At 34.4% G+C, this 12476-nt stretch overlaps 1 protein-coding gene across 1 annotated transcript in view; it reads left to right on the top strand.

Annotated features, from left to right (window-relative positions):
• The window catches only part of LOC117119471 (mediator of RNA polymerase II transcription subunit 1-like), a gene marked incomplete at its 5' end in the record, with an annotated part of 111568 nt that overhangs the window by 13364 nt on the left and 85728 nt on the right, over positions 1 to 12476 (top strand). Inside the window, 4 exon segments of the mRNA XM_033264307.1 lie at positions 585 to 642; positions 7677 to 7806; positions 10456 to 10556; positions 11327 to 11401. Of these exon segments, the coding sequence (XP_033120198.1) occupies positions 585 to 642; positions 7677 to 7806; positions 10456 to 10556; positions 11327 to 11401 (364 nt within the window).

Below are 12476 nucleotides of genomic sequence, written 5' to 3'. Positions count from 1 at the left end.
GTAGGCGGTTGCCCTTGTGTTGACGTCGTTCCACTTGGTTGCTTCCTTTGACCCCCGATGCTTTGTTCCCCGGACGCGATGTGAACGCACAACCGGAAATCGTAACCGGGCCCGGATTCCGGTCCGGACTCCTGACCGGAATCCGGGCTTGATGTGAACGTAGCTTTACAGTGTTAATTGCAAGATGACAAAAACATGCATGTAATAGTAATCTAAGGGGGTGTGGTGCTGAAGCATGTTAATCCCCCACTTAAATTTGCTCCTGAAAGATACATAAGATAATTGCTTTCTATGTTTAAGTAGTCTCTCCAAAGGAGCCAGACCCCAAACATAATTAATATTTTACTTGTCAGGAAATTTACACTAGTTACCACGACAACTAAAGGTTGGTAAATCTGATTGCCATCTCCTGCCCGCAAGTGCGATAATATTTTCTGTTAGGCTTGAGTCTAGAGTTTTTACCTTAATAATTTAACACACTTATTGGAAAATAAATTAGCAACCATTTAGATTTGTACTATACGGAATATACTTGATTGAATATAATTGATAGTTGTTTTGTTTGTGTGTTTTCTTGTTTACAGGTTCAATGTCTTTGCCAGCCATGGTTGAGCGATTGAAATCTCATGCTAAACAAGCAGGGTATTGTGTAACTCCAGTTTTTTTTTTATAATAGAATGTTTTGATTTATTTGATTTTATTTAATTTTATATTCCTTGTTTTTCCAATGTTTTTTCCAAAATGTGAATCAGAAAATGTATTTAAATTAATTTGTGATACCATTGATTACTCCATTGTAATAAATAAACTTTACAGATTTGAGAGGTAATCTTGATAAAAAAAATCTTCCCTTTCAGAGTATTCAATTATTAAGAAATGCCTAGAAAAATATTTATCTGAAAAACGAATATCAAGTTGGTAAAAAAAAAATTTAAAGTTTATGTTAAAGGGTATGCTGCAAGGTCATAGAAAAGGAGAAATGAGATCAAAAAAGCAAATGAACATTTTTAACATATTACTTTCTATGACTTTTACATTAGATTTGATTTACTTTTTTCTGTGTATTTGTGTGTTATGGTTCGTGGATTTTTGTGTGTCAGTATCTATGTGTGTGTATGCGTCGGGTTTGTGGTTTTGTATGGATAAGTACTGATGTATGTGTATTTCTTGTATATGTTTGTGTATTTTTACTGCTTGCACGTGTGTTAGCCTACATTATTGTGCATTTTTACTGTGTTTGTACATGTGTGTTAGCCTACATTATTGTTATTTATTTATTTATTTTTTGCTTTAAGTTTTTAGTTTAAGATCACATTTAAGATACTTATCTTACATGAAACTATGAAATTATTTTTACTTTTTATATACTATACTTTTGATGTTCCTTTTGAAATGTATATTTAGTCTAACCCCGGTATTCTTAAAACAAACTTTAGTCGTAGTTCGAGCTAAAACTTTAAAATTACGTCATTTCGTATTCTTAAAACGAACTTCGACTAGCACTACGACTAAATGACGTGAACCTCGACTAAAATAATACCTCCGCAGGCCGATTTTTTTAGTCAGCTTAGGGTCAGGCTAAATCGTCTGAAATATTTACCCCACTAAAAATGTGTTTTTGTAACTCACGATAAAATGAAACGAATAAAAACGATTGTATATGCAGGGTTGATATATCTTCGGTGTGTTAAACAAAAGAGACATCAAGTTTGACTTCCAGAAGGAGAAATTAACATGTTTTGCTAGCCACATTCACGAAATCCCCTCGAGTTGCGATCACGTAGCTTCACAATAACAAAACAAAGATGGCGCCGCCCTTGCTCGGGCTTTCTCCAAAGAAAGCAAATTTTCAGTGTCTGTTCAAATTCTCTATTGTAATATGTTAACAACTAATATAGTTATTATTTTAGAAAATTAAATATGGAATGATGGTCTATTATGAATTATGAGGAAATAAGTTTTTGAACCACAGAATATTCATCTGCGTTACCGGATCTCTAAAATTTCGTCTGCTATTAAAGTTAGCCCTTTTCATTGATTAGTTTGATAGTCGTGGCTTGCCAGTCGTCTTCAGTTGAATTAAAACTAAGACTTGATTTAGTCGTAGTTAAAACTTCAACTACATTGTTTGTGAATACAAATTGAAGTTAAAGATGCAACTAGCACTAAATGAAGTTCTACAGTAGTTCGAAGTTTGACTAAAGTTTGTTTTAAGATTACGGGCGTCAGACTTAAATTAAACTTCTACTGTATTGAGAAGTGTGCTACTGATGAAAAAGTGTAGTTCCTAGAATTTCCTGAAAATGTAAACATCCTCCCAAAATTATTATTATTATTGAGAAGGTTCGCTGGCTGTATTTTTCTTCAAAAATATTCAGTGGAAATTATATTCAACTATTATTTTTGGGCGTATGTATGACTACCTGGGCCCCAGTGCTTTGTACCTGCTCCACTGCCCATCCCTACGTTACTGGCCCCCACCATGTTGGGGAATGTGTCGGATATTTTTATGTCGATGGCTGAAAATGGCACTCAAAATTTAAAGCTCATTTACTTTTTATTCCCCATTTATATTGAATTTTGTCAAAAAATTATGTCAGAGGTATTCATTATTGATAAGGCATCTAATTATTAATGTATCACAATGCCTTCATGGTTGAAGTGGTTATAATTAATAGTAGCCGGCGACTTTGACCGTTTACTACTCCTTTTTCGCCGCCTACTTTTATAACCCAATCGGGTTTAAGCCAGCCCAGGGAACTCTCCTCTAACTTTTACTCAATCTCCTCCTACTCTAAACCTTGATGAAAACCAATAAGATATTATCAGCTGGAATGCTCTCGCGAGTCGAGCGTTCGAGGTGGGCAGGGTAATTGTTTTGCGAACCCACCGCATTCTTCTTTATTTTTTATCTCGCCCACCAATGCCATGAACTCTAATGATAATATATTTTAATTCATCCCATAATTAGTTAAATAAAAGCATTAATTAATTTGATTTACTGAACTGTTTACATCGCTGATGCAATCATAAGCAATAAATATAGTGCACATTCTTTAATGAGATTGGTTCCGCGCTGCACCTTTAGGCTGCTACGAAAAGAGGAAACAGTCCTTAAGAAACTGTAGGTAGCGGTAGCTTTTACTACAGAAGAATCGGAATTCCAGACTAATGCATGCACAAAATCAGGTAGCAAAGAACGTCCATGAAATATGTGTAACAAGAAATATTTCCTATAATAAAAATGCCGCAACTTTGTAGCTTATTCAATTTGTGTAACATACAGCTACTTCCAAATTTATGCTATGTGTAAATTTTGTTATCTTATTTAAGTTGCTGTTTCAATAAATCTGTAACTGTATTTTCCTATAAATCAGTAATATAGTCCTATGTTTATTGTTCTAGGATAGGCCTAATTTTTTACTGCAATATGCATAATACTGTATATAAATTAAAGATTATTTTAAAATTAAAATTGATGTTAAAATGATAAAACGAATATGGAATTATCAAAGGGTGGGGTCATCTAAGATTCTTCCTACGGCTGGGTTTGTCTGGGTTGTAATCCCATATTGTAGATTAATTCAAAATGGTAGTTTAAGTCAAAATTTATTCACTGCTTGTTTTCTTTTTTTTAAAGCGCATTGAGGCTTTTTGTGGAATGCGCTTATAGAAGTATGGAATTATTATTATTATTATTAATTAAGCTGTCAACTAATCAAGGCTCGACCATGTTGATAATCTTCAGAGGCTTCATCATCAGCTATTGCCGGTCCACTGCTGGACAAATGTTTCAGGATGTCGATGCCAAATCAATCTTTTTCTCTTGCTGTGTTGCATCATTTCACTCTTCCCCAATAAATATATTACATATAGTTTTCCCGTTTCTATTTCATACCCTCTTCGCAGCCGCTGTTTGATTCCTAAGATGATTTTTTTGGTAACTGCGCATGCTCGACATGGCTTGATAACATCACTTTTTCAATGCACATGCTCACTGGCTGTCTAGCATTTCCAAGCGCATGCTCACTGTATTTTTTATAAATAATTCACGGACGTTATTTGGTAGCACATCCGCATTGCTTAGTTCGGAATTCCCATTTCTTTGTAGTAAAAGCTACCGCTACCTACAGTTTCTTAATGACTATTTTCTCTTGATCGTTACAGCCTAAAGATGCGGCGCAAAAACACAGTGAGCATGCGCTTGGAAATGCTAGACAGCAGTGGCGTAGCCAGAATATTTCTGTTGTGAGGCCCCCTGTGTGGGTCTGTGATATCATGTGGGGGGACAAGTGTTCTGATCGAAGTGAGGAACCAAATGCTGGGGCTATGAAGGGCCCACGGTCTTACAATATGGCTATATAAATGGCTATCTTATGTGACCTCACCCTGTTTGCTCTCAAATAATAATAATGTATAAATCATATGAACTTTCTATAGAATTAAAGAATAAAAATGGACATTATATTGTTTTATAGCAGTTTATTGAATATACAGAACATTTTAAACCATGATGAAACTATTGTATAATACGAATTACAGTTTCATAAATTTCAGAAACATGAATAACTAGGAACAGGATTGTACTTTTTAAAAATAGAACAACCAACAAATTTTATCTGTACCTTATGTGAGATAGTTGTAATATAATACTATACAATACCCTTTTTATTACAGTACAGTAATATACTACTGTAATATAATATTTTTTGGTGTTTGAAAAGTGTGTAAAAATAAGAACAACGTAAGAACATTTTGAGCCTGAAATCGGCAAAGAAATAAGAACACTGAGCCTGGGCAAAATGTTACTGCTTCCTATAAAAAAAGTGTACATGGGGACTTACATAAATTACAGCATTTATAATAATATATATAGTGATGATGATATAATAACAACAATAATTATCATAATCCACATCTATTTTAACATCTTACAATTTTATTTTTGCGCCTGTTGGTTGTGCATTAGGACGTATTGTGTTGATTCTCTGTTTTACATGAAAGTTTCAAGAACCACGCATAATAGTGAAGGAAAGAACTATAATTCCAGATGAATTCCAAAACAGGGAATTCGCGTTCAATTTTCTGTTGTACGTACGAGTCCCTCGCACATTTCCTCATATTTTACTGTTTATTAATGTAAAATTATTTCTTTCTGCAAGTTTGTTGTCACCGCGCACCTGATGTAATTTGAATTTACCCATATATGAACGTGACAATATTTTTAATGACAGATAGCCACCGGCTAAAATTCTTACGTTTTAAACAAGTAGTGCGGCGAGACACAAACATGGGTCCTCAAATCATATCAGTGTCATATCTCCTGGGTATATTTGTATTCAACCGCTTTGTTGCCTTTGTTTATCTTATTGACCTATCATTTAATTATTCCGTTGTACCTGGTTTACTCAAAGTCCCATGATTAGGTGTCACATTCGCTTTTGTGTAGTTATATTACCTATTTGACCAATCAACTTGTTATTGTTTCCCAAATTTTCTTGAAATTCCTCTATTGTTTAAAGCATAGTTTGGCCCATGTTGTTTATAATTTTTAAGTAGTAAAGGCAATTCTCGATTGTAGAGACCACTTTTATCGTTTGGTAGTTTGTGAAAAACTAACGAAACAAGTCCATAATGCGTCCATGAGCGCGATCACCCCATGACATGTCATTGCATGGGGTGATTGCGTTTGCTCTCAAATAATAATGTATAAAGCAAGTGAAATTAGGGCAGGGGGTAGCCTGGGGGGGGGTTTCCCTACCCTCTGGTCCCCCTTGGCTACGCCACTGCTAGACAGCAAGTGAGCATGTGCATTGAGATAAGTGACGTCGAGCCATGTCAAGTACGCGCAGTTACCAAAAAGGCATCTCAGGAACCAAACAGCGTCTGTGAGGAGGGTATGAAATAGAAATGGGAAAAGTCAAACTTTCTTATGCAACAATTAAGCATGCGCAACTCAAGCTAATGCAATCATGCATAGCTATGAAAATTGAAAATTATGAGAATTTGCGAGAGAATTAATAATAATAATGATAATAAAATAATAATAGTAGTGGTATAGAGTTATCAACCTGAGAGATTTGAAATGCATGACTCCACCTGTTGAGAGGGGGCAAAGCGCCGCTAGGGCCCCCGCCGGTGTCCAGGGGTGCAGCCCCGGTATGGTCCGAATTTCAGTTGGTTGTGACAATTAATGTGCAAGACTGCACGCGCCCCCTAGATTCTACTAAGTGCGTGGTTGGCTGGGTTTTGGTTGAGAAAGGGAAATTTTGTCGGTGAATTGATTCTCGAATGAGATAACGAAAGCTCTCTAATGACTGAAGTTACTGCATTACCGTTTTTATAAAGTTAATAAAACAATTTTGTGAATTTGTGATAATTCGTTATCACGCATAGACTTGTGCTAAATGTGTGTTTCATCCAAAATCACTTTGAAATGCAAGACCGTCCCTCATGATGCGAGACAGTTGGTAACTATGATGGTAAGAACACAGCTAAAGAAATTCTATGGTAGGTCCAGGCCTACATCAAATCATATATCACATTTTCTACATTTCTAATGTGGAGTACTGTTTAGTATGTTTTTTTAAATTATTTTAATCCTGTGACAGGGCTCGAAATTTACGCTAGCAAACTAGCAATTTGCTAGTAGGTTTGTCATAATTGCTAGGTAAAAATTCACAAACCAGCAAATTAAAAAAAATGATTGCTAGTTGAAATATCTATACAAAATATCTTGTAATTAGCCTAGTATTAACTAAAACTAGACTAAACTGATCTACAAAAACTAATACAAATTTTATTAAATTTATTTATTTATTTTTTAATTATGAAAATGGACTAAAAATGCCTATAATCGACGAAAAACGATCGTTTTTGTCATCTTGAGCACAAGATGTGAAGTGCGCCACCAACATTAATTTTTTTTAAACCTTGCATTGCTTGCATGCATGCAACAAGTTAGCAGCGTGCAGAAAAAAAATTGCTCACATGTGTTTGTTGACGGAAGTCACGGGCGATGCAATCGGTAGTTAAGGCGAACATATTTAATTTGATTCTTTTTAGATAATAAATAATGTTTCAGATATGATAATAATAATTTACTATGAAGCTTAGACAAATAATAGGTTACAACCGACAATGACAAAATACGATAGAAACGAGGTGCGTTGCCGCCAGTGTTGGCAGCTATAGAAACAAAGGCGCTTAAAGGTGTTGGGGTGAAAGGCTTAAATTCACTAGTCTCTACTTTATACGATTGTAATATGTGTTTATTAGCTGAGGCGGATGAGACGGTGCGATCGCACCCCCTAAATTGTAATAAGAAAAATAATTGTTGAATTGTAGGCCTATTGTTGATATGAATTACCGGTAAGATTTTAAAGGTATTAGAGAGCGATTTCCGGGCACCTATAGGTCTGTCTCTTATACACATCTAGATGTGTATAAGAGACAGAGATGATATAGATCATTCTCAAGTATACATTAATTTATTCAGTTTGGAAATACAAACCAGTCATAACTTAAATATGTTGTGGAGGTTTTTATGGGAAATATTTCTTGTTGTACCTTGCATCTTGCACACTGCAATCTGAGATAAGTTTGTTAGATACTGGCATACAAGAAATGTTCATTATTATTATTATAATTGTTTAGAATGTTTGATTTGAATATAGGATGAAGTTTCACACAGGCCATAGCCTAAAGGAGATATTTATCAGCTCTGATGTATTCTATGTTGAAATTATACTGGAAAACAGTGGCCTGGTAGAGGATGTCAAGATATTCCGGCAAGATGAAGCTGTGGTAAATTTAGTTGGTGGTTGTTTTTTTTTTCATCAATCCATCATCCATGTATCAACCATCCAGTTAGTTATCTACAGGGTGCCATACGCAGTCCATGTTAAAATCAAAATGTAATTGCAAAATTCAATGTCAATTTATCAAAACGTAGGCGTAAGTTTCTCAAAATGTAGATCTAATTTAAATTTCCCATTTCAAATACCAAATATCTAAAATGAAGCGGTTTATTTTCCTTAGCATTTTGACACACTTTTTAAGAAAATTGACGAATTTTATAAAATTTCATGTTCTTATGTAACATTAAACTGTCATTTTGACAATGTTAGACTAAGGTGCACAAAACGAGCATTTGAGTAGATACAGAAAATTTATTAATTTTTTCTGCGAAGTGAGTCTCATGAACATCAATACACCACAACATTGGTAGTTATCTACAGGGTGTCATACGCAGTCCATGTTAAAATCAAAATGTAATTGCAAAATTCAATGTCCAATTTATCAAAAGTTTCTCAAAATGTAGATCTAGTTTCCCAAAATGAAGTTCTAATTTTTCAAAACGTAATTCAAATTTCCCAAAATGTAGTTCTGATTTCTTTAAAATGTAATTCAAATTCAAAACGTAGGTTTAACTTGATGAAACGTACTCTCCAAATTGTATTCCAAAACGTATATAAAAAACCAGCCTGGTTTCAAATGCATTTTACAACACCACTAGACATGGACTTTTGCTGGGTATGGCACTAGACTGTAAATCATAACTAATCAGCCAAGCATGATGAAGGCCTGTTCCATTAATGATGTGGGAATCATTTTTCGTTGCAGTCGCCATAAACAATGCTTCCCATTGATATTTTATATTTTTTGTTTTTGTATATTATGCAGTTATAATATAATGATGAAAAACAATAATTTATGAATTACTTTTTGTATTACTTTTTGCCACCTTAAGTTTCACTTGAGGTGGCATCTCCACCTTACCAATGCAAAGTATTACAGCCGCAGCTATCATACATAGAAGAAACACCTTTTCTTATTTTAATAACACAAGAATAATATATTCTGGCAAGTAATGCCGGGCACTCAATGTGTTGTACGATAAATTCAACTCTGCACACTGTGAGTGATAGACGAAGCAACGCGCACAATGGATTGTTTTTAATGATGATTAGCTCAGACTGCCACCGACAATTAGCAGACAGCGTTGCGTCATCTATCCCTCACAGAGAGCGGAGTTGGATTAATCGTGCGATGGTCATACAATGCAACGCAGTGCGTGCCCGGCTTTAGACCATAATCAAAGACCCTACAATTTTAGAGATGTGAAAAATATAAGTCAAGGTAACTAAAATCAAAGATCAGACATATATGCATTCCATAAGACAAAATACTTTATTAGAGCATATAAAAAGAAAATACACTTTAGAATAGAGGTAGGGCTACACAGGAAAAAGAGTGATATTTCAAATACCAAATATCTAAAATGAAGCTGTTTATTTTCCTTAGCATTTTGACACACTTTTTAAGAAAATTGACGAATTTTATATAATTTCATGTTCTTATGTAACATTAAACTGTCATTTTGACAATGTTGGACTAAGTTGCACAAAACTAGCATTTGAGTAGATACAGAAAATTTATTAATTTTTTCTGCGAAGTGAGTCTCATGAACGACAATACACCACAACATTAGTAAAATTAATGTTGAAATGAAGAATATAATTTCAGTCTAATGTTAGTGCAAGATATCATTAAGCCTTTGTAATCATCACACGACGCTTGATTATCATGGTAACTAACATGCGCGAGGGTAATTTGTCACACGCTGACGTCTGGTTGCTATAGTTTTGGTGACATTCAGCGTGTAGGGACGCGCAGCGCCTAGAATGTCGATGGCAGAGTTACAACCTTCGATGTCCCGAGATGTGCGTCTTGTTGAATTGCCTTGCTTCTAGTCTGTGGTCTCTATTTAGAGGTTTCTAGTGGTCTCAACTCTAGTGGTCTAGTGTCCTAGAAATTAAACAATATTTCGATATCCAAAGTGTCATTGCTTATCTGGGATATTTTATTCAAATACGAATTCCATTGTGACCCTCCTCATATATGTTCATGATTTTAAAAGTTGTTTTTGTCTTCTAATTTGTTGGCAAATGATAGATGATTTATTGGCCGTAAACAAAAACTGATGAATTCTTTACTTCTGGTTTTGTATTTTAACACTCGCGTGTACTAATTCTGTACTTTTATGCAACAGAGGGCGCATGACTTTATGTCGCTATAAAACGGCTGTGTCCAAATGCTTACGAAAAACCTTGTGTTTATTGATTGCTGCTTAAATTTCACATACCATAATTTCTGGTTCTTCTGTTATTTCCTTCCTTAGTGTTTAGTACAATAATCTTTTCATCTTGTACAGATATGGATATGGAGCATGTCTCCATTCTCGTCCTTTATCCTATTCTTGGTTTTACCTCCATTTTCTCAGCCTATTTTTGTTGAAAAAAACAATCACCTATTCAAATATATTTTATAAATATTATGCTAAACAGGTATTTTTTCTGTGAAAATTTGTAAAGCTAAGAAATTAAATTAAAGATAGAACAAATTGGAAATGATATTGTGTAAACTTTAATTATTTCATTTGTAAATGTTTAGAGTTGCCCTGAAATGTGTGATTGCCTGAGGCAGAGCAACTTCAAGGGGTTTTTAGATCATCTGAAAGGACTTAACAGCTTCTATCAACTGCCATGCGAAATGTAAGTACGTTAAAGTGAAGGGAGGGATTACAGTATGTATAAATTATCAACTAGAACAGGTGTGGGCATAAAAATTGGTCGGAGGGCCAAAGTGAATTTTTGATTTAACACCCCGCACCCAAACTTCCATGTTTCATGTGAGCTTCCAAAAATCTCCAAGCACTGCTTTTGCACCACTTTTTTCTCAGTTTTAATGTTACTTTTAACATATGGTCGGTGTGGGGGCCATAAGAAAACTAGGTGTTTTCTAGCCAATGTTGCTTGTTTTTAATTCATTTTTGCAGGCCGCAAAGAATTTGCTGTCGGGTCGCATGCGGTTCCTCAGTGTTTTTGCACTTCAGTAAATAGAAAAAGCAAAATTAATAATAAAAATATTATCACTTAAGTGTGATATCTAGTTTAACAGAACAAAAAAAAAATTGAATCTACCTTTGATTGCCAGAGTATTCTAGATCATGTCTTCTTGGTGTTCTTGATTTTAATGACATTGAAATTATATATTAACCAAGCTGGCCTACTGTAATAGCCCAAATATTGACATCTGTTATTAATGTGTAAAAGCAGTTTACTAGCGAATTTCAATACTCAGTGTTATTGTTTGAATTTTCTCTTTGATTTTAAGTATTGTGATGTATTTGTTTTGTAATTTTCAGGCAATATTTTACTTATTCTGATGGTCGTTGAATGAATTGAAACTAAAATTAATGTATTATTATTGTAAATGTCAATCGTATTTTATTTTCTGTGGTGTTCTATTATTTTGGTTTTAGTTCCATGAAACGTGATGCTTTCAAGTGTCTTCAAACATTGGAAGATGATGTGAAGACGTTGTTTGAAATGAGTTGGTAAGTAAACACAATATTGTCCTAAATATGATTTTATTATTATTATTGGTGATCCGCTTCACAAGCAGATCACCTCTTGTTATTGTCAGGTTCTTCTTTCATCCGCTTCTCGAGCGTATCACCTCTTGTTATTGTAAGGATCATCATCATCTTTTTTTGAAAATTTGAACTACGTTTTGAAAAATTAGAACGTCATTTTTGGAAACTAGATCTACATTTTCAGAAATTTACGCCTACGTTTTGATAAATTAGACATTGACTTTAACATTGACCTTTGCTGCGTACGACACCCCATAGCGTACGCGTGGGCAGTGTTCTCCCCAGGATGAGGGTTAAGCATCATGGTACCATGTAGGCTGCCTAGATTGACTAACACTTGTCTAAACTTACTTGTCTTCATTTTAAAGTAGTATTATCATATTAAAAACTTGTTTATTTAAAAAAAAAAACAACCAAATTTAACATAGGGCCTATTGCCTAGGCCTAATTCTTTAAACACAAACACGATTGTAACTTCGCTGTCAAGAGAAGTACATGTAGTGAGAGGATAATCCAGATGCAGTAGATCGTTCTGGGCATGCGCATGGACATGCATGGGCAGTTTTGAAGCAAACAGTTTGTGTGAATCCAGCTAACGATCGTGTTTTTAAATGAAAGTGACATTTCTCAAGGTAAAGATAACACAAAAATGAATGCAAAAAGATCATGCATGAACTTGGGCTGATAAACCAACATTGTAAGATAGCATTGTTTTGTGTTTAAAAACATTTTCACACTCACTCTTCTTCAAACTAGGATACTAGCCTGGATGCAGTAGGAAATTAGCGGGAAAAAAGTAGAGGAAAATTAATTTTTGGTTTTTCTGAATCAGTATATCATATAGTTTCTCAGAAAAAAATTTTTTTTTATAGTGCTTTAAAATTTTGACATAAAATATCCTATTTTGGGCTAATTAAGATGGGGGTAAGGGAAATAAATGTATGTTTTTAGTCACTTTTACATATGCTATGTATATCAAATGTTACAAGGACTTGGCTAAATAGTTACTCCTCACTCTCGTTAAAAAATTTAATCA

The sequence above is a fragment of the Anneissia japonica genome, unplaced genomic scaffold, assembly GCF_011630105.1.
Source record: "Anneissia japonica isolate Jap-2015-1 unplaced genomic scaffold, ASM1163010v1 scaffold654_len163719_cov168, whole genome shotgun sequence".
NCBI lineage: Eukaryota > Metazoa > Echinodermata > Crinoidea > Comatulida > Comatulidae > Anneissia > Anneissia japonica.
The sequence above is the reverse complement of the archived record's forward strand: the minus strand, read 5'-3'. Positions and strand labels throughout refer to the sequence as shown.